Here is a 20,090-nt window from a genome sequence, read left to right as displayed (position 1 = left end):
TCAAAACCTTTACTAAGTCCGAGTAAGAATAAACAGGAAAGTGGGGAAAAACTCAACTTTGTCATATTGGGAAAACATCCTTCTTAATTGTCCCGAGACCTCTGCATACACACATCCTGCTGGTAAACTGAAACGTGTTGAAAAGCGTCATTCTTTCACGTTTCACACTAACATTGCCACTAGAGCAGTGCCTGGACATGGGGATCTCTGTGAAGCCTGGTGAAAAGAGAAAGGACTGGGCTTTGCAATCAAGACTTGCAATGGGACTGGATTGCAATGAAAGACAGCAGAGCCTTTACCAGGGTTAAAGCAGTGTATTGTGACAAGAAAGTCCTCAGCACAGCCTGGAATGCTTGGAACTTAAAGTTCAATAGTGTGGGTTATAAAATACAGGCAATACTGTACGAATGTTTGTGATGCAGTGATTAAGCAACAGAAATAGCAGAAAAAAACATTAAAACAAGAACCATCCTACACCGTGTATGATGGTGGAATCCAGAAACCAAATGGCTCATTATACCTACTGGTGTTTCAATGCCATACAATAAGAAGACCAATCTATTTGAAAAAAGGTTTTTTATTTATTGCAGCAGCCTTATCACAGAGTTGTAAAGCAACAACATGTAGGTATTAAATGGTTTAGTACCCTTTGATAATGCAGTATAACCTTGAGTTATGCTATCTGTACTTCAAAGAGCTGCACCTTTAAAAGACACAAATTTCATCTGCTTTGTCTATTGAAGATAATGTCAAATATACACAAGACACTGAAAAGATGTTAAATTGCAGGCAATGTAATGTTATTGGTATTGAAAACAAAAACAGAACCGAGTAAAAATACGTACACTACCAAGGCAACCAACAGATGATGTACTCATTTTTCTGGTTTTGTTCTGTTCATGTGTTTTGACAAAAAGACACTATAAAATATGCAAGAAAAACCAAAAGTAGTGTCGAGTTGTATTGCTCAAAAACATTTTCTTTCCTACATGTACTAACAAGGGGAACACTGTAGCAGTCAGCACTTGCTAATTTCCCTATGTCTACAGGTCTACTGAATACTGCACAGAAAAAAAAAACTGTAAACATTGAAACAAAATCATCTCCCCAAAGTGCAGTTGAGTCAATTACACAAAATTAGTTAATACTTCAAAACGGAAAAGAACTTTGCATTATGTAGTTATTTCAATGTAGTTCTACCATAGCTTAGCTAGTGCTCTTTATTAAAACATTACTTACAGTACCACTGGAGGCCCTTTCTCTTAAATGCATGACACCAGAGTTTAGAGAATGAGAATCACACCCCAATATCTTTAATGGCAACTAGAGCACGTGATGTGCATTTTTATGTTAAACAAGTGAATCAATCTGAAGTTATTCACAGCTGGGCAACCTGGGTACAAAAAGACTATAGTGCACTAAAGTCATCAAGCAACCTGGTGAGCAGCTGCCTGGTCATTTGGAAGCACTCTACACAAGCACTGCACCTCACAAACTATCTACTCTGAGGGCAGCGCAGTGAGGAACTGCTTAATATAATCACGTGCTTCACAAGGAGCACAGCGCTAGTGCAATAACTCCCATCCAAGTGCTGTCAAAATAAATGAACTTTTTAAGTTTTTAATAGAAAATAAAATCAATCAGCTAGAGAAAGGATGCTAAGCAGTAAAGTGTTTTGCATATTTGCATAAGAAAAGGCTTATGGTATAAGAGTGTGTCGTACTTACAGTAACTCCAGCTTAAAAAAAACAGAGGCTCAGGTGTGATAAAAAAGGACTGCATTATACCTAACCTTGCAGCATTTGTAATGTAGGTACGTAAAAAGAGGACATCTGGGAAACTTGGAAGGTTTTGATTATCGACCGTTCAATGTAAGTTTATAAAGCAATAATTCACACAAACGTTTAAAGAAAACCTTTAAACATGGACAGGACTTGATGTTTTGCTATAGGTTGCTTTACAGAAAAGTGGAAATTAAATCCATGCAATGAAGGAAACTGGGGGAAAAAATCATTTCTTTTTAGGAGCTAGAAACAAAGCCATGAAAGCTATGAAAGAACAGATGCACATACTGTATGTAGCTGTCACTTAAGTTAAAATGAACCTTTTTTATAACTGTGGGACAGGGGGTGTCTGTAACTGGGAATCTTTCAAAGCAAGGAAATCCAAAATTCTGCAATGAAATAGACAAAGATGACGCATACAGAAAGTCTCAAAGACAGATCAAATGTAATGTAACCAAATATAAGAGCTGTTCCATTACAGAAGCTACAGTGTGCTCACATCATTGCCAGGTTCGAGTTAGCCATTCTCATGCTTTTCACTGTGGTGTCACTCCGATGCAGAGAGGCGATAATCACCAGCCCTCATGACAATTCCATCTTGGGGTTTCCGTTTGAGAATATGCAACAAAAACGACATTCGTACACAGATTTTCAACTGTTACATGATAAAACCTTCCTCAGTTCATTTCAGCATGAGCACCATAGAACTGTAACATCCCCTTGTCCATTGTGTGACAATGCAGAGCTGAATATCAATTCCATCACCCAGTAATAAAGGTTGTAAAATATGTACTGGATACAAATTAAGCGGAAATATTAAATCTGACAGTTTAAATGCAATGCACTTTTATGGTTTTGCTGTATTCTGTATTTATAAAACATTTGCAGTACAGGTGTCTATATGCAGACACATATGCAGGTCAATGAGGGACAGATGCCTACTACCCACCTGCATAAAAAAAATCAGATTTTATTGAATTAAGATCAAAAAGAGCCACAGCTAAATCTTTACCTCTGCTAGAGGAGTGTTTTTTGCATGTGTCTAACCACTGTGCACTGCAGGAAGCACACTCCCAAAAGTTTATCCCTCAAGACAAAAGTATTCCATCTCATTTAGTGCATCACCGTAAACCATTATCACTTCCAGGAATTACTCTGAGTGTTATACCGTTTTTGCATTTTTAAGCAAAATTTCAGTGATTTACAAAATTTAAATAAAAATATATATTTTTAAAAATACTCTATAAATTAAGACACAGACATGAATAGCTTTTTAGAAAATAATGAAAATCCTGGAAAGGCAGATAAAGTCATCTAATCTGAAGTGCACAGCTTTACTTGTAGGTTTCTTTCAAGTGACGTCAAAAAATTCTGACTTTTCGGATAATTCCATAAGCTTCTTCACAGCCAATTTAATTTAGCAGAACTACATACGTTTACATTCTTAATGCCTTATCAGGGCTCAAACGTATAGGGAGCTCAGAGCCATCAATTTTGATCACAGCTCACCTTGTTCAAGTTCGAACATCTGTGATGAAAAAACAGTGGGTATAACAGAACTGTGCAAAGTCCAAATTGGTTAAATAAAAGTTTGGTTTGTTAGCATCAAGAAAATATTTCTATGAATACCACAATGACAAATGGAATAATGTCTAAAGTGATGATTTCTGTTCCAGTCTTTGGAGAGGTTTTTAAACGAAGCCTCCTCTGATACCAGTCATCGCCTGACAGGATGCAGGGTAAGTGAGCTGCAACAGGTCCACATAAGAGAGAGCATTTCAATACTCAAACCAAAGCTGTGCACTGCGGACACAATGATTAATAACTTCTTCAATGTCAACACCGCCACCCTTTTAGTATAACCCAACTTATTCAATCATTTTACTCACTATATCTCAAGGAATGGTGCCACCTTTCTCTTTAACACGAGTTTAACTTGCTGCCATTTCAGCAGCGGTACGTGTTGCCCAGGTACGCAATATCTAATATTCCGTACGATTTTCAAAAATGTCCCCAATAACCAAACTGCACACCGCGGTAAACACGTTTCGTTTTCTCACTTCAATTTGGGACAAAAAAGGAATTTTTCCTCAACAACAATATAGCTCTTCAGTAAAACATTTGACGTGTTATGGGGGAGGCAAGTCGAGTTTCAAGCAGACGGGGAAGAGAGAGAAACCGTGCCCAGGTCTCGAGCTTCTTTCTCCGGTGCAGGCCGACGGTGGCCCTCCCGCAGTCACCTGGAGCGCAGGCCTCTCCGCCTAATAACAGCCGAAAGGGTGTCAACAGGATTTCAACAGGATGTTTTGTGCAAATCATCTATCCCCCAAATAGAACAATTCACCAGGTCACTCTGTAGCTCCTCCGCGAACGCTGTGTCGCGGGCAGACTCGTGCCTCACCTGGGGCCCCGCGAAACACACCTGCTCCGGGGCTCCGGAGCCGGGCCCAGGGCTCTATCCTATCAGCCTCCTCATGAAGGTGGGCCTGGAGAAGGGCCAGCAGTACTCGTTGGGCACTGGCCCGTTGACGTTGCACTCGAAGAAGGAGAACATGGGGAACCAGATGCGGGCCCGGCGGCTCTGCTGGTAGGCCCGGGTGTTCGCCAGCGTGTGGTAGTAGAGGAACAGTCTCGTGGTGATGTAGAAGGCGATGAAGACGTCGATCGAGTAGTGCTCGTGGGCAGCCAGGATGAAGAAGATGCCAAACAGGTTTAAAACCCAAGAAAGAGTGTGTATGAAATTCCAGGTTCTTGGAGTATCTAGGAGAATGAAAGAAGAAAATACATCTTAATGGTTCTTTCCCCTTCTCTGGTTCTTCATCCCAATGTCTGCCTCCCTTTGCGTTGCTTTTGTCTGTTACTGCAGAGTGTAATGCAGAACATTGTCATTTTATTTTTACTTTGAGGACTTGCGTAGTTTGTGGCAGAACCACAATACACTTTGCATATCCAGATCCTACTGTGACCACATTTCACTACGTCTCTGATTTTTCATGTACCGTTTTGCTACATGAACAGTAGTATGTGGGGGGAAAAAAAAAATCACCATCGATAAACTTACACCATGTTTTTCCTGACATTTCATCAGTGATCTAACACTCCATGACAGAACTGAGGTGCTGTTGTCCCAGGAATTTGAATTTTGTGCAATAATGACAAAGACCACCTGATGGCAGCAGAGGCGTAGCAAGACATTCAAGAAACACTGGAACAAGTGAAGGTTTATTCCATGTTGAAGGGAAGAAAAGAAAAACAATGTTTCAACTGTTGGGCTTCCACACCTGAAGAAGGTTCCAACGTTGTTTCTTTTCAGCATGGAATAAACCTTAACTTGTTCCTTTGCAGCCTACACATACTGACGCAGCTACCTACTTAAACTTACTCAAGAAACACTTCCTACTTCAAATCCGGCTATTACATTTAAGGATTTTTACCTTCTAAAACACAACCAGTTAGTAACTGGAGTCACTGGTAAACTAAAACAACTCATCTCTGTGGCATAAGACTGGGGAAGTTTAGATGCATCTCATGTAGTTTGTATTACTCACAGCTTTTTCAAGCCACACAGTAACTGCATGTAGAACAGAGGTATAAAATAAGATATTAAATGTATAAAAAGTGTTCTAATGTCATTCTAACCGAGGGATTTGCAGAGCAACCGCTGCGTACTACTACAGTCGAACCGCTGTTATTACACCTAGAACATTCCGTTCTGCACTTACATTCCGTCACAAAGAAGTTCAGCATTGTCAGAACGACTGTGTGCCCGCTGAACATATAATCGCCACACGTGTGCACCCCGGTCAGTGTCATCCCGAAGCCACTCCAGATGGCCACGGCTCGTCGCAGTTTCGCCCAAATGTCCCCATAGATCTGGAAGAGGCAGAATTTGGGGGGAAATGAACCAGGAAAAAAGTTCTCACTTCAACTGTGTACAATCACTGTACATATCATGGCCCATCCTATTCTGGGCTTCCAGCATGTTTTAAAACGTTTAGAAACAAGTCAACCCAGCAGATTTCTTCCCAGCAGAGGCACGCCGTTACACCAAGGGGAGTGGGAGTATGGAACAAGCTCTCCTCTATGTTGTTAAAGAAATGATGTACGATGAATGTGAATCAATTAGATACTACTTGCCAAATAAACTAGATGTGAAGCCACAGAAACAAGAGGAAGTCATCTTATACTCCAACAGCATCTTCTTTTAACAGATTCAAGTGAGAGTCAAATAAGACTGCGTATACAAAGATCTGGTGAGAAGATAAACCTTAAGGTTTTACATTCTAGCTACAAAAAGGAAAGTGCTGCCTAGCAATTTTTAAAGAAATGTATATAAAGAGAAAATTAAGGGAAAAATGAAAATAATTTCTACCAGAGCTGGAGAAGGAATTCTGATATACTGACATTTGTTATACGCTGGAGCTTGCCTGTAGGACTCGGCAACTGGAACATTTAATAGGCTACATTTTCCATTCAGCCCCATCATTTAACTGCCCAAACACTACATCTTAAAATGTTCCAGCACTTCACAAACGCTCTAACTGTGGGAGCCCTTTTAGTGGAATGACGACTGAAAATCGATTCAAAGTTATACAGGCAGCTTGACGTGGCACCGGGGCAAAATCTTCAGTCGCTAGCTGCGCGCCTCTCCAAATGTGCAGCTGAATCTTACAAAAAGATTTTTTTTTTCATGAAAGCTAAAAAAAGTAAATGGCTTCTCCGTATGGGTTATGGGGATGTTAAAAAAGGATAAAGTGGCTCAGTATAAGTGCTCGCCTGAGCACTGGCTGACCACGGGTTCGAGCCTGCGTCACATCACAGCCGACTGTGACTGAGATTCCCCCCCAAGCAGCAGAGTACAGCTGTCTAAGCACCGCAGAGGGTGGACTGGGGTTAACCAGCCAGGGCTCTGGGCTCTGAGTGATTGAGATTTGTCAAAAAGGAAATCCTCTTTAGAGCATTACATAACCAAAATGTTATATTAAACACCAAAAGTAACTGCAGCACTCAGTTTCAGAGCTGCCAACTTGCCTTTCCTGAGCACTGCAAGTGCTGTCCAGGCACAGAGAGGGAGGTGACGAACATCGTGACGCAGCGCAGCATGAACACAGTTCCCATGAGACTGCACAGCCGACGCAAGAGAATCGACCTGCAAGGACATTCCAATGGGCAGAAGGCTAAGAGGCCAAAAAGTTCACAGACTAAACGATACTAAACTTGTCAAGCAGCGTGTCCTAGCGCAAGTTAGTTCTGAACACGAACAGCCCAGTGAACTTTCCAAAGAACGAACCTGGGGACGAAAACAATGGCACAAGGACTATGACACCACTGACTACAACGGAAACAAAACGTTTTGCATTTGAACAATTACTGATGTGAACAAGGCAAGAAAACATCTATTGACTTGAGCTGCAGGGAGCCATTACAGTCCTAAGTGGATTAGTAGCCAGGAGCACATCGCTGTCCCTCACCGTGTACAAAACCGTAGAATGTACTACACATGCACCGCCCCCAGAAAAGAGCTTCTCTTAGCTCGTGTCACAGTACCTGTGTTTGTGAAGAAGCAGCACCAGCAACCAAATATTGCACAGAACCACACCGCAGGCTTCAGCCATGGCAAAGGCCCAAGGTATTCTGGGTACACTGCAACAAAAAGACAAAACCAGAGTTTACCACTGCTAGGCTACACAGGGCGTTCCAGGACATGTCTTTTAATTCATCTGTGGCAGAGGGACATCATATTTTACCACTTTTTGCATGTGTGTCGGGGGATTATATCAGCTTCTTTCCTCTGTTTTTTTTTTTACCATCTTTGTGCCTGTGCTCACGCGTCCCAGTTTCCAGCTCTGAAAGCAGGCGGGGCAGCTTGACTTTGCGATCACAGCGCGAGCAGTGCGGAGAGGAAACAAACATCGACCGCATCAGGATTGCAGCTTCAGGACAAGACAAACCTTCAGGCCATTTCCAGAGCAGCGCTGCTGATCTTCCCAGTGTACAGGTTAACCTATTCCACCGGCAGGGCAGGCTTAACCACCATCATTTCACATACTCGGTGAACACCTGCAAAGTCTGCTCGGACTCATGTCATCAAAAAGTACTGGGCACATTACTCAGTGTGGGAATTGTTTTGTTTTTGTCAGCTAAGAAACAAAGAGAAATTTAAATGGAAAAGAGCATCCCTACCAGAATGAGTATTGCTCACGTACAAGGTGAGAACTGCCCCTTAAGGAGAGAACCCTTCCAATTCATTCACCGTGAAGCAGCAGGCAGTTCATCCACACGGGACGCAAGGACCTTTGCACTTCTACTCTGGATACGAAGGCATCGGGATAAGATAAAGATTGTAGCCTCTAACATCATTACTTTTCCAAGAAATAAGACCCCGGGCAGCAGAGTGGCGCAGCGGTCATCACGTGCGATTATCAAGGCCTGTATTGTGGCCTCCTCTTGCCAGAACAGGCTCAGACACACCCACAACCCTGAACTGGATGTAGAGATTAAAAAAATCTGGGATGGATGGAAGAAGTTCTTAATGTCAGAGATCATACAAAAGGTAAACAAATACCTAAAAACCCTACTATTTATGACTTTCTCAAGTATTCCAACAGCCTTGGCCAAGGACTACACCCTACCAAACCTTCGTACACTTCTGTAGCATACGTTTACTGGCAGAAACTAGGCGTTCCGTTTAGACTCCAGTTTTAGAAACATAACCACTGTATGCACCCTGCTTCGCCTAACATCAGCCATGCGTCACGACCGGCAGCCAGACTTTTCAAACCTTGGCCTTCACGGATATCCTTGCCGTCAGCTGTTTTGTCTCTCACTGTTTCTGTCCAGGCTTTTGTTTTTAACAGCGTCAAATCAGGTTCATATCATCAGTGTGAGCAGCCTATCCGCCTCACTTCACTTTAAAATACTCAGGCAGGTTAAATAAGAGGCTACTTTACAATACAGCAGGCTGGCAGCCAAAAGAGTCCTCTGTTTTTACACTGTATTGCCGGCATATGCGTTAAACCATGAACGCTTGGGAATTTTATGAATATGTTATAATGCATAACATAATGCTAATTATGTTCATACATTTCTATGTGCGAAGCTCCTCCTGAAATCTGATTGTGTCGTGGTACACAATCACACAGTGATTCACACAGTGCCCAATCCACTGTGTGAGTGTAGAATACTGGAAGAGCAACATGAAAAACTGTGCCCATCCCACATTTGCAGTTCTCGAACTCTCTCACTCTGGTTAAAAACGCGTTACTTGCCTCGCGCTTAGAAATTCACAAAAAGGTGTCAGCCAACCTTCAGCACTAGTTCAAAGAGCAACTGTCACACGAACTTTTGGATTGTGGGAATGTGGAACAGATTACACAGCCAAGTATCTGAAGCTGATAAAACAGCACAGCGAGATCCTCAAAAAGAGGACACCCTTTACAGAGATGGTGGCAGGAGTCTGGAAGGAGCTGTACAGGCATGTGTTTAAAGCCAATACCCTTTCTTCTTACGAGAAGCAGCTGGAGGAGATCCTTGGATCCATCAGCTACGACCTATCTCACAGGCCAGGTGGGCCAAAAGGTTACAAACCAGAGGCCTCGGAAAGCCCCTGCAGGGCTTCAGGCTGCAGAACCCGGCACCCGGGGGGAACACCCACCTGTCCAGGAAAATGTCGGGCAGCGGCGGGTAGGTGCGCATGTCGGGCACCCGCTCGTGCACGATCACCATGACGAAGGACGTGAACCCGAACACAAAGACGACGTACACGCAGCTCAGGACGGTCTTCCAGTACTCGGGGTCCAGCCGGCGCGGGTGCTGCTTGTACTTCCCGTTGGCGTACGGCTGGTAGGGCTCTGCGCCCAGGCTGGAGAGGGCGCCGTCGCAGTCCCGCGCCGGGTCCCCGTTGCACAGCCAGTCGGCGGCCTGCAGTTGGGGCGCCCCGGCGGCCGCGGGCCAGCCCTCGCACGTGTACCCCAGCTCCTCCAGGACGTCGCTGTTCTGCTTCTGCAGCTTGCGGATGGAGACCATCAGACGCTTTATGTCCCCCAGCACCTTCAGCTCCAGGGGCGGGGAGCGGAGGTCGTACTCGGTCAGCGACAGCAGCGAGGTGCCGTCCAGCCGGTGCCTGTTGCACAGGAGGTCCACGTAGTCGCTGAAGCCCTCCTCCCTCAGCCACCGGGCCACGTGCTTCGTCGTCCAGCGCCGCACGGTCAGCTGGCCTCCTGCCATCTCCGCCTGCCCTGGCTGGAACAGAGGAACACGGGGGAGGTTACTAGCAGCAGCAGCAGCAGAACTCCCTGGACAGCCGCCTCGGCTCCAGAGGGCAGGGGGCGCAGAGCGCACTCGGCCAGAGTCGGCGCTAAGCCTCAGAAGAAACTTAGCCCTGTCCTGCAACAGGAGAGGAACAAAGGCCAGTCTTTCTCTAAACAAACAGACAGAGATGACAGAGGGCAATTCACTTTGCATAGACGTTCGGTATCAGGGGGCTTGATAAAGAGGGGGAAAGTCGCAGGCTTTCAGGCTGTGTGGTTACCATGAGGAAGCCGTATAAACGGTACACGTGTGATGCATGCCTTTCACTAAGATCCTTTCACTTGGCTTGTGGAACTGTGATCATTGGCAGGAACATGACCTGGACAAATGTGACTGTTTACTGGTCTCTGAGCCCTTGATGGCACATGTCATCCCAGTTCAATCTGCAGGTGTTCCATGGGCCTCAAGTCCGGGGAGTAGGGTATTTATGAAATTAACCGTCAGGTTTTCATCTTGCAACAAGCTGTTGTTACACGAGCACAAGTGGGGTCCCAGGACATGATCGGTGTAGCATCATGCAGCCCGGCTGTCATCAACTTCTACAAGAGGAGGCTGAGAGATTAGATATTCCTGATCACACCAGCACACCTAGACCTCCCCATCAACTGGTCTGTTGTACAGCAATCAGCATGATGTGCGCATGTCACACTCACTGAGACCCATCTGGCTGTTCTACAGAAAACTCCACTTGTTATTGGAGAATCTGGCTCCACTGCCGACAGGTTCTTCCAGGTAACTCAGTCTAGCCTGCAACACACTTATGGCGGAAGACCATCTCCTCTTGATAAGAGTGAAACATTATTTCCTTTCTCGATTTTCACCAGGAGATTAAACCACCTCATCACCTGAGCCCAATCCACTCTCTCACTAATGAAGTGCTCTTACAACAAAGGCACTGAAGAGTATCAGTCAGTCATGAATGATCAATTACTCTAAATGGTGCCAAAAACATTTAATCGATAGCCAAAACCCTTAGCCTTTAGTTTCTAAAATATTAAACCAGTGGGGGGTTTCTTTTGATATTCAGCAGTTTCAGTCAGGTTCTCTGGCATGTCTTCCTGTCTTAAACTTCCCGAGAGTGGCTTCTGAATACTGGCATTTAATCACTTTATTCATCAGTGAAACCGACGATGGCTAAGTGCTTCCTTCTTGAATTTCTAATAATGGTAATACGCCATTATGTCACAATATCCTCAAAGCCTCCATACTGTACAGATCTATTGACTGTGCCAACTTTAACAGGCACGCTCAGAAAAACTGGTCCCAGAGCCCTAAACTCTTCCTCTCTTAAAAAAATGTTTTCAGGACTGGGCATTTTATCTGCGTTTCATGACCTTTAGTCAGATTTCTAACAAGTCATATCAGTTAACTTTTTTTTTAAAGCTGAAAACATCCTTACTGAACACAAAATGAATATGCTGTGTCTAATGTAGAACGATGATCTAAGTTCATGTGACTTTTTTCCCCCCATTATTGCTGTGGTCAGAATTTTAGGCATTAGCAATCTAGACCAAAAGCCACAGCAGCATTTATTTTGAAACGGAGATTATGATGTAGAGATTTGTGGACAGGGACAGACCATTACATTACGCATTACATCACAGATAATAGTGCTTAAGGCCAGGATAGTCTTGATTTTCATACAAGACAAAATAAAATCACAATTTCTAATGTTGTATCATGCTGACTCACTCCACAAGAGTGTTTCAAAAATCTGTTCATAAATGCTTACAAAATTAATTTCTTTTGATCTCAACTTTTAAAAACATCACTGGCACAGACCATTTCCAACTCGTAGCCTCTACTGCTGAGTCTTAAATTAAATACTCAGAGTGTGGATGCAGGTCCTGAGACTTATACTGCCCTTGAAACGTACAGACGTCAGAAAGACCTAGCAGCTTTGAAGGTTGAATACTCCAATGCCTGGAGATTAATGAAGACAGAGAGCGAAGAGTTGGTGAGAAAATCTAGCACTGTCTGAGAGCAGAGCCAAGTGAAGAGCAGCCCAGGAAGAAGAGGACCCCACAGTCTCTCTCAAGTGGGGAATGCCATGGAAGAGCTACGATCCCAGAGGGGGTATGGAAGAACAGGATAGCCCAATTGAAAGGTGAAAAATTAAGATGACACCCTGACAGTGGCAGGATTGCGTTTGTAATGTTCGCTGCTCATGGAAATTGCAGCCCAAGTTTCAAAGGAAGAAGCCAAACGCAGGGAGAAATAAGTAGCTGAGCAGGCAGCAGTAAACATGTAAACACACAAAACACAATTCAGGGTCACAGCCCGAGAACACAGTGTTCATAGCCAGGCAAAAGACAAGGGACAGTACAGAGAAACACAGTTGAGAGCAGTAATCTGAATATGTAACAGGGTTCAAAGCCAGAAAATAACAGTACAAAGAAGCAAACCCAGGAGACAAAGTCAAGCCAAACCAGGGATGAGGATCCAAAGGCAAAGGCGCCAGACAAGGAAGAGAGCCAGAGAATTTAGAGGCGCCTAGTAAACACTACAACAAAGCACAGAGCACTGCTGGAGCAGGGAGTGGTCAAGAACTGTGGGCAGTTCTTGACCACTCCCTGCGATGGGAGTGGTCAAGAACTGCCCACAGGTGAAACAGGTTTCCTGTCAGGCTATGTATCCATGACAACAGGCTCTGATTGACAGATGAGCGAGCTGTGGCTCGCTGCCATGGAAACAATAGCTTCCTTAGCAGTGTTCCAGCAGGGATGAGCATGATAGTGATGGCATGTGCTACAGCGCTCGGACTTGTCGCAGGTGGGCTGTACACCACTGCAGACAAACCAACACCAGCTCATACCATCCAACAGCGTTCAGCTGATTTAATACATGACAAGTGCTGCAGCTACTCAAAATATAGTCACTTGAGCAAATGGTCAACACATCCATAACACCTATCCACAGCACAATATACAATATACAGGGGGTAATTCTACAGGTTTAATTGAGAAAACTAACCAAACAGAAAATATGATGCAAGAATAATATGCTGCACACAAATGAAAACTTAAATTTCTGACTCAATCTGGCTTTTTCCACCCCATATTTTAAGGTTTTACAAAAATAGAAATTATATTTGTGCCTCACTTCAAATAAGATTCTACTAGCAGTTTTTTCCCCTAACTGGACAACTAACACATTAACAGTTTTTAGAAACCAAACTAACTGCCTGTCAAATCAACGCAACATCCATTCATCAGTAAGCCTCCCATTCACTTTCCTTACAGCAGCATTACAGTGATTAAACTATTCCATTAAGGCCTCTCCCATCAATGGGGCCATTTTAATGTTCTAACGGCTTGACAGCTCACCATGGCGTCCTGTCTCCATTCCAAGGTTCTCAGCCTAATCTCGAGCAGAAGCTCAATAACCTTTTCTCCTCTAAAGGGGCAGTACCCCGTGCGAGGAAGAATTATGGCGCAAGTTGAAACTTCAGCAAAAACTGGGATTGCTCAAGACTGCCACTTCCCTGTATCAGAGAGTGAACAGTGAACACTTACACCGACAGCCTGGTTTTCTATAATACCAGATAGGCTCATTCCCACTGGTGATCCGTTCCAAGGTTAAGCAGCAACACTTGTTGTGAAAGACACTTTGGCCGTGTTTAAGAAAAAGAATGCTGCCAATATATTAAGGTCACTAAAAAAAAGTAAAGCCTTGCCTTTAAACCTAAGGCTTTTATTAACTATTAAGGCCTACGTCTTTCATTTCAAACTTTTGAAATGTGTGTACAAATGGGATAATCTGTGGGATCAGTGCCAGAAACAGATCAAACTGCATTTAACAAATCAAGACTTCTGAATATACAGTAGATGTTAGATATATACTGTACCGCACAACACATTTATAGGTCTGGTCTGAGAGAAACTGAAAAGTTGTCAGTGTGTATAAATTTAGTCGCACGGCAAAGCTGAAAAAAATGAAGTGCAATAAAGGAAAAAAAAGTTTCAACTGTTTAGTCACTCTCTCCGATACCAGAGTCTAGGCGTTGGCAAAAGCACTCAAACCCATTTCAAACCGCTTTCTCATTTTAGAGCAAATACACGTGTATTTGATTAGAGTCGGGTGTCAAGGGTGTAACCTCAGGCATGCTGCAGAAATGCAAGCGGAGCTGAAAGATTCAACTTCACTGCTCCTGGGAAATGAAATACACATCAGAAATCTGAGGAAGAGAGTCTGAATGTCATACCTCACTAACAGAGCACAAAGCTCATTCATTATGAAACCAGCTGCTGGGATCTGAAGACCAGTAACCAGTACAAACAGCTAGAAGTTTATCTGAGAGTACTGTGATCAGAGAGACTCGCTCATTTTCACATCACGTGGCAGATGGGAGTCTGCTCCTGCTCGGTTACTCACCGAGCGCACGTGTGCCACTGCCACACCCACAGACCTGTGGATCCACTGCGTTGTGATCAACCAAGTCCACTCCACTAGGCAGGGGACGGCACTCCACACCCACAGGTCCTTCACAGGGAAGGAGTCCAGGCGAAGCTCTAGTTTAAGCCCTGGAAATGGCCAATGCCGTCTGTACTTACAAAGTTATTACAAAATGTTAAAGAGGACATCATTCCAGGCAGAAACTGCCTCTGGAGGTCCGTGACAGATGGGAGTACTCAGAGGTTAAACAAAACAAAGAAGGAGAAATATGGCGTAACACTAGCATGCCAATCACAGTGATCCATGCTCTCATTTCAAAGTGCTAATGGTACAGAAGATCCCAAATTGGATTTAATGTAAACATGAGGCCAGCTGGCAGGCATGCAGGCTTAGCCCTGGTCACAGAAACAATACAATCAGGACAAAACAGAGCTCATATTCAGTTGCCAGACACAAACGAGGCACTGAGCTCAGACACTGGCACCACTGGGAACAGAAGGGAACAGCAGGTGGACTTCAGGAAGTTGGGTTACCGCAGTATTACTAGTAACACTACAGTACAGTACTTTATGCCTTCTGTCACAATCATTTAATAAAAGCTTCAGCCAAATTCAGTAGTAATTATGCCCAAGCACCTCTTGAGCAAAATTTCTCATTCATTTGGATGAGGTTATTATAGGACTCGACTTTGATGCATAAACAAAGGAACTGGGGCGGAGCGGTGGCTCTGTGGCTCAGGATCTGTGCCTGTGGCTGGAAGGTTGCCGGTTCAAATCCTGCGGCCAGCAGAGGAATCAGTCTCCATTCGGCCCCTTAACCCCAACTGCTCCAGGGACGCCGTATAAATGCGCTGCACTCTGACCCCAAGCTTCTCGCTCCTCGTCTGTGTGCCTCATGGAGAGCAAGCTGGGGTATGCGAAAAGACAAATTCCTAATGCAAGAAATTGTATATGCCCAATAAAGTGATCTTATCATTTTCCTACACCAAATTAGCATACTGATCCATAGCACAGGAGCTTCAGCGGGCAGAAACGCACTTCCACTACACGGCAAGCAGCTGACATGCTGCCACAGCACAGCAGAAAAGTACAGAGAACATAGTGGTCCGCAAACACCCCCACTGAAGATACGATCTTCAGCATGAGGAAAATCAGGTTTCCAGCTAGTCGTGAGTCAAGAAGGGCTTCAAAGATATATTTCATAGACTAGTTAATAAATAGTTGGTTTTGGGAAAGTTTGTGGATTAAATAGGTTAGGCTTCACATAACAGGCAACTACCGGCTCAGAAACTGTAATTTTTGTGTTAAAAAAAATCTCAGCAAAGTCCAAAAACAGCTTCATATTTTGACAGCTGAAAGAGCTGCTCCCTAATATCTACCATGACACAGCAGACAAAGAGCTATAGAAGTGACACTGCCTATAAGATGAAAGCAAATAAAATCCAGCCTCTATAATTAACACACTCTTATCAGTGCCAGCCTGACCAAACCGCAGCAGGACTGTTGAAAGAGCAAAAACAAAGGCACATTACAGCAGCAAGCAAATGGCACAGCCCTTTTGTACCTTAGTGTCCTCTCTTCTTCAGAGATGTAACTCGCTGGAACCAGTGGAAGGACAGCTACGATATGTACCGTATTGCCAAAGGAACTGGACAGTCACCAAGTATGCAGGGACTCATTTCTAACTATAGATTTGGTGTCTAGCAGGATGTAAGGTCTACATTTGCAACAATCACAGCTCGGACCCCGTCGTTAACATGAGCCAAAAGCACTTTCGTTAGATAGGCCAGATCCTCAACCGGGTACAACTCAACTCTTAACTAGCTAAGCCAGCTGGTTACTGGTTTAACTGGACCAATTTAGCAGCATCTCCCAGCTCTTCATGTGCTGCTGCAAAACTCCAAAAACCTGCAGTGACACCGGCCCTGCAGGACCAGAACTGGACTCCTCCGTGATGGACTACCCCTCTCAAATTTGAGCTTTCAAGCTTTTAACCCTCAGATGTCGTCCCAAAACAACTCAGACCTGTTGCGCCACATCTGCACACATGTGAGAGTCGAGCCGAAATGCTACCCATACTCAGGCCTGTACTTGTCCCACGGAGCAGAACGTTAACGGTTAACTCCACTCCTCGCAGCCCAGACACATGCCACGCCGACATGGACAGAGAGAGACGTCTCCACACAGGACTAATTCCACACCAGGAGCCTCCCACATCTGCAAAGTGAGCACTGCCCACAAGGGTCAGCTCTGGGTCTGACTGACACAGATGAAGGCATGACTTCTAGCACCTGTATCTGAAACTAGGTCCACTAATGCACCAACTAACTAAAAGCCATGAGCCACACTTAGCACCAACATCTTTTACCTATAGACGCCTAGGGAATTCCAGACCAGCAACATTACCTACCCTCCTGAAACAGTTAAGTCAAAAGAACACTTTCATAAATAACTTCACTTCAGGTACAAGTGCCAAAGGCACTGCAGGACCCTGTGTGAGAGGCTGAGCGATCAATGACTGATTAGTGCTCTCTCTGTGATGCACCACACAGGGCACTCAGCACAGGACTGGTGCCAGAGAAAGCCTTCCTCACCTTACAATGTGGGAGACGGGGCCTTATCAATACAGGGGATATCACTATCTTGAAACCTGCTTAAATTACTGCTTTTCAGTGCTCTTGATAAAGGTGCTGCATAACAGTTATGCAGTCTGTATAGATATAATCTCAGCCTGCAAAGTCAAAGTCCTCAAGGATCAAGCTACCTCTAATATTCCAGTTCAAACAAGCAAGAGTCTCCTAAAACAAAACGCAACACAAACAATACCTAGTCTATCAACAAAAGGAGATTAAATAAGTAACATTTAGCCTACTTTAATGCTTGTGGTCTTGAACATTATAGTTTTTCCTTCATTTTTCACATGTAGCTTGAAGCAAGTGTAACTCTTAATTATAAATATTATTGTAAAATAAACATATATAATATAAAGAGACGTTTAATGTCTGCCGGCTATGAAAGGGTCTTGAAAACAGTCAACCATGAGGTAACACACGTAATCTCAGTTTTACGTGGCTCTGGGCGAACTCGGACAAACTCGCAGATAGATCAGAGTGTATTTAATAGCTTTGTCAAGAAGGTGAAAAAAACGTTAAAATGTCCCCTTTAAGAAGCGAGAAATAAACGGATAACACGCCAATGAATTGTGCTCTGGGTCCCTGTACACTTGCACACACGAAAATACAAGAATCGCTTTTCGACAGAGCCCTAGTAGATAAAAAGTCTCTACTAATAGTACTACCCCAGAATTAAAGGACTAGAACTTCGCTTTCTCAATAAGTGAATCGTGAGAGTTCGAGACGTTCTTCACCTTCGTTCACGGCTCTCTTTTCCGTGGGCTAAATGAACGAGATTATAAGCCGCCCTAGCAAAAACAAAAATGATTTAATAAAAAACAACAACTGGATCGCAATTAAAATGACTGGGCTTTCCCCCCCAACGTCTAAATGAGCTTCAGCGAGTGCAACCTGTACGGTAAGAAACACCGAGGTATTTAAACCGAGGAAGTGAACACGAAGACTGCTGTGACACTATCACTTTCCATGAAAGACTAGAGTCCAGCCCTCGTACAACACGGGATACCTTTCCACCGGGGAGAAAAGACTTTCCCCTCCGGGGAACCGATACAGCGCTGGGGCTCCCGCAAGTACCCCCCAACACACACACACTTCGGGGTGCGTGCGAACCCCGACGCTTTCGAAAGCTGTTGTGAAACGAGGGACCAGACCTCGTTTACTCTTCACACGCCGGGGAGGCGACCTGGACCCGCGGGGCCGTGGGTCCGAAGCCCTGCTGTTGTCCCGCCGAGTCAGGTACCTCACTCAGACTGCCCCAGCAGCGAGCCCCGCTGTATGTACAGGTCGCTGTTTTAAGGCAGAACTCGATATAAATTTGACTTACGTTTAAATGAGAAAAGGAATTAACCGGAACGCTTAAGGCCAACGGCATTCAAGCTCCTCTTCAAATACGAGGTTTTAACCAGGCAACGGACGACGGTTTAACCCTTTTTTTTAAAATAAAAGTATTGTACAAAACAAAGAGAGTTCCCAAATGGAGCAGGCAGTCATATAACTGCACAGAGGAGCAGATCCACCTTCCAGTTTTGTTAGAAAAGCTTTTGTATGTGTACGAATTGCGCTCGGCAGCCACCTCTCACCAGCAGCCCCCCATCGAGACGCGAAACAAAACGAAGACCGCTTACGTACCGCGACGCTCGAATAAACAGTGAAATAAAGCAACCGATTACAAATCAGAGCTAGCAAGTGAGAGGGGCTGAAAGTGCACTGATGAAGACAATTCGGGTGCCCACCCAAACCAAGCTCACTAACAGGGGGACAGGACTGAGTAACTCACCCGAGGCGTCTGCTCCTTCGACAACCGTAATCACAGCTGATGAAGTAATCTTCTCACATGCTGCTGTGCGACCTGTTCCCGGAACGCCTGGCAGTCGGAGAGTTTCTCCAAATCATTGCTCTCTGACTGAACGAACATGCTCCGACTGCGCACCGTAAACAGGAACTGCGAAGTTATTCCACAGGAAGACGGCGCCGCCAAGGCCGCTCTGACAGGCCGAAGACGCGGAGCCCTTAAAAAGTGCGACCTCTGCTGGTCACTTGGGCACAGGCGTGATGGTGATCATACTCGGGTCACAGGTGACTTATCTTGGCCATACAGCCGTTTCCAGACTAAGTTTCAAAACTCTCGGCTGCACACACCTAAATATACCTTCTGTTTTTTAGCACCAATTTTGTGGGTGAGAGGAAATTGGAGCAGCAGGAGAAATCCCACACAAACATCAAGAGAACGTGCAAACTCCACATGGAAGGCCGAGGTGTGAAGTATCGATTAGGGCTCTAGACTCCAGACTAGATGGAAGTAGGACCCTGGGGTGTTGCTATTATACCCTGGTACTTTGCTCAGGGGCACCATTTAGTGCTCTGCTGTCTAAATTTGGGGTGGTGTGGTGGCTCTGTGGCTAAGGAGCTGTGCCTGTGGTTGGCAGGTTGCCGGTTTGTATCCTGTGGCCGGCAGAGGAATCCTACTCCGTTGGGCCCCTGAGCAAGGCCCTTCACCCCAGCTGCTCCAGGGGTGTTGTATAAATGGCTGACCCTGCGCTCTGACCCAAAGCTTCTCTCCCTGTCTGTGTGGCTCATGGAGAGCAAGTTGGGGTATGCAAAAAGACAAATTAATACAAGAAACTGTGTATCGACAATAAAGTGATCTTAATCTTAAATAACTTCTCCATCAATGGACACTTGTTCTCAGCCGACATGTCTAATTAAAAAAAAGAGATTTTGTAAAAAGCAGGGAAATTCTTCACCTGGTGTTTACTGCTTTTGAGGTTTATGTAATAAAATGGCTCATAATTACTGTTGTTTTCCAGTTCAGACTAGTTGAAACCATGTATTGGCTTTTAGATATGCTGTGAGGGTTACTTGATGTCTGCAGGGTTAAAAGCAGCATCAGCACTTCAGTAATTACTGCCTTATTAACTTCTATCAAGAGATGAAATGGAAGTGTATTTTGTCTTCTTCCTTGTAATTAT

General features: G+C 44.5%; 1 protein-coding gene across 2 annotated transcripts; it reads right to left on the bottom strand.

The window, feature by feature from the left end:
* Window positions 1-559: 559 nt before the first annotated feature.
* On the bottom strand, window positions 560-19,056 carry samd8 (sterile alpha motif domain containing 8). 2 transcript variants are annotated; one of them, XM_006630257.3, is made up of 6 exons: window positions 18,899-19,056; window positions 9,439-10,025; window positions 7,332-7,427; window positions 6,816-6,933; window positions 5,507-5,657; window positions 560-4,544 (listed from the first exon to the last, which is right to left on the bottom strand). In XM_006630257.3, the coding sequence occupies exons 2-6, from the start codon at window positions 10,008-10,010 to the stop codon at window positions 4,240-4,242; spliced, it is 1,242 nt and encodes a 413-aa protein (XP_006630320.2). In that variant the 5' UTR covers window positions 10,011-10,025; window positions 18,899-19,056; the 3' UTR covers window positions 560-4,239. The 2 variants fall into 2 exon arrangements, with proteins under 2 accessions (XP_006630320.2, XP_069044980.1); XM_069188879.1 differs by lacking the exon at window positions 18,899-19,056 and adding an exon at window positions 13,421-13,439.
* Window positions 19,057-20,090: the final 1,034 nt, after the last annotated feature.

Source organism: Lepisosteus oculatus, chromosome 4 (genome assembly GCF_040954835.1).
Source record: "Lepisosteus oculatus isolate fLepOcu1 chromosome 4, fLepOcu1.hap2, whole genome shotgun sequence".
Classification (NCBI taxonomy): domain Eukaryota; kingdom Metazoa; phylum Chordata; class Actinopteri; order Semionotiformes; family Lepisosteidae; genus Lepisosteus; species Lepisosteus oculatus.
Note: the sequence above shows the minus strand (reverse complement) of the source record. Positions and strands in the feature narration are given on the sequence as shown.

Excerpts from the sequence above, each read along its gene's own strand:
- samd8 (XM_069188879.1), bottom strand. Across the intron at positions 7,428-9,438 it reads CCCGACATTTTCCTGGACAG|TGTACCCAGAATACCTTGGG; the intron begins GTGGGTGTTCCC and ends TTTTTGTTGCAG. Across the intron at positions 5,658-6,815 it reads ACTTGCAGTGCTCAGGAAAG|ATCTATGGGGACATTTGGGC; the intron begins GCAAGTTGGCAG and ends TGCCTCTTCCAG.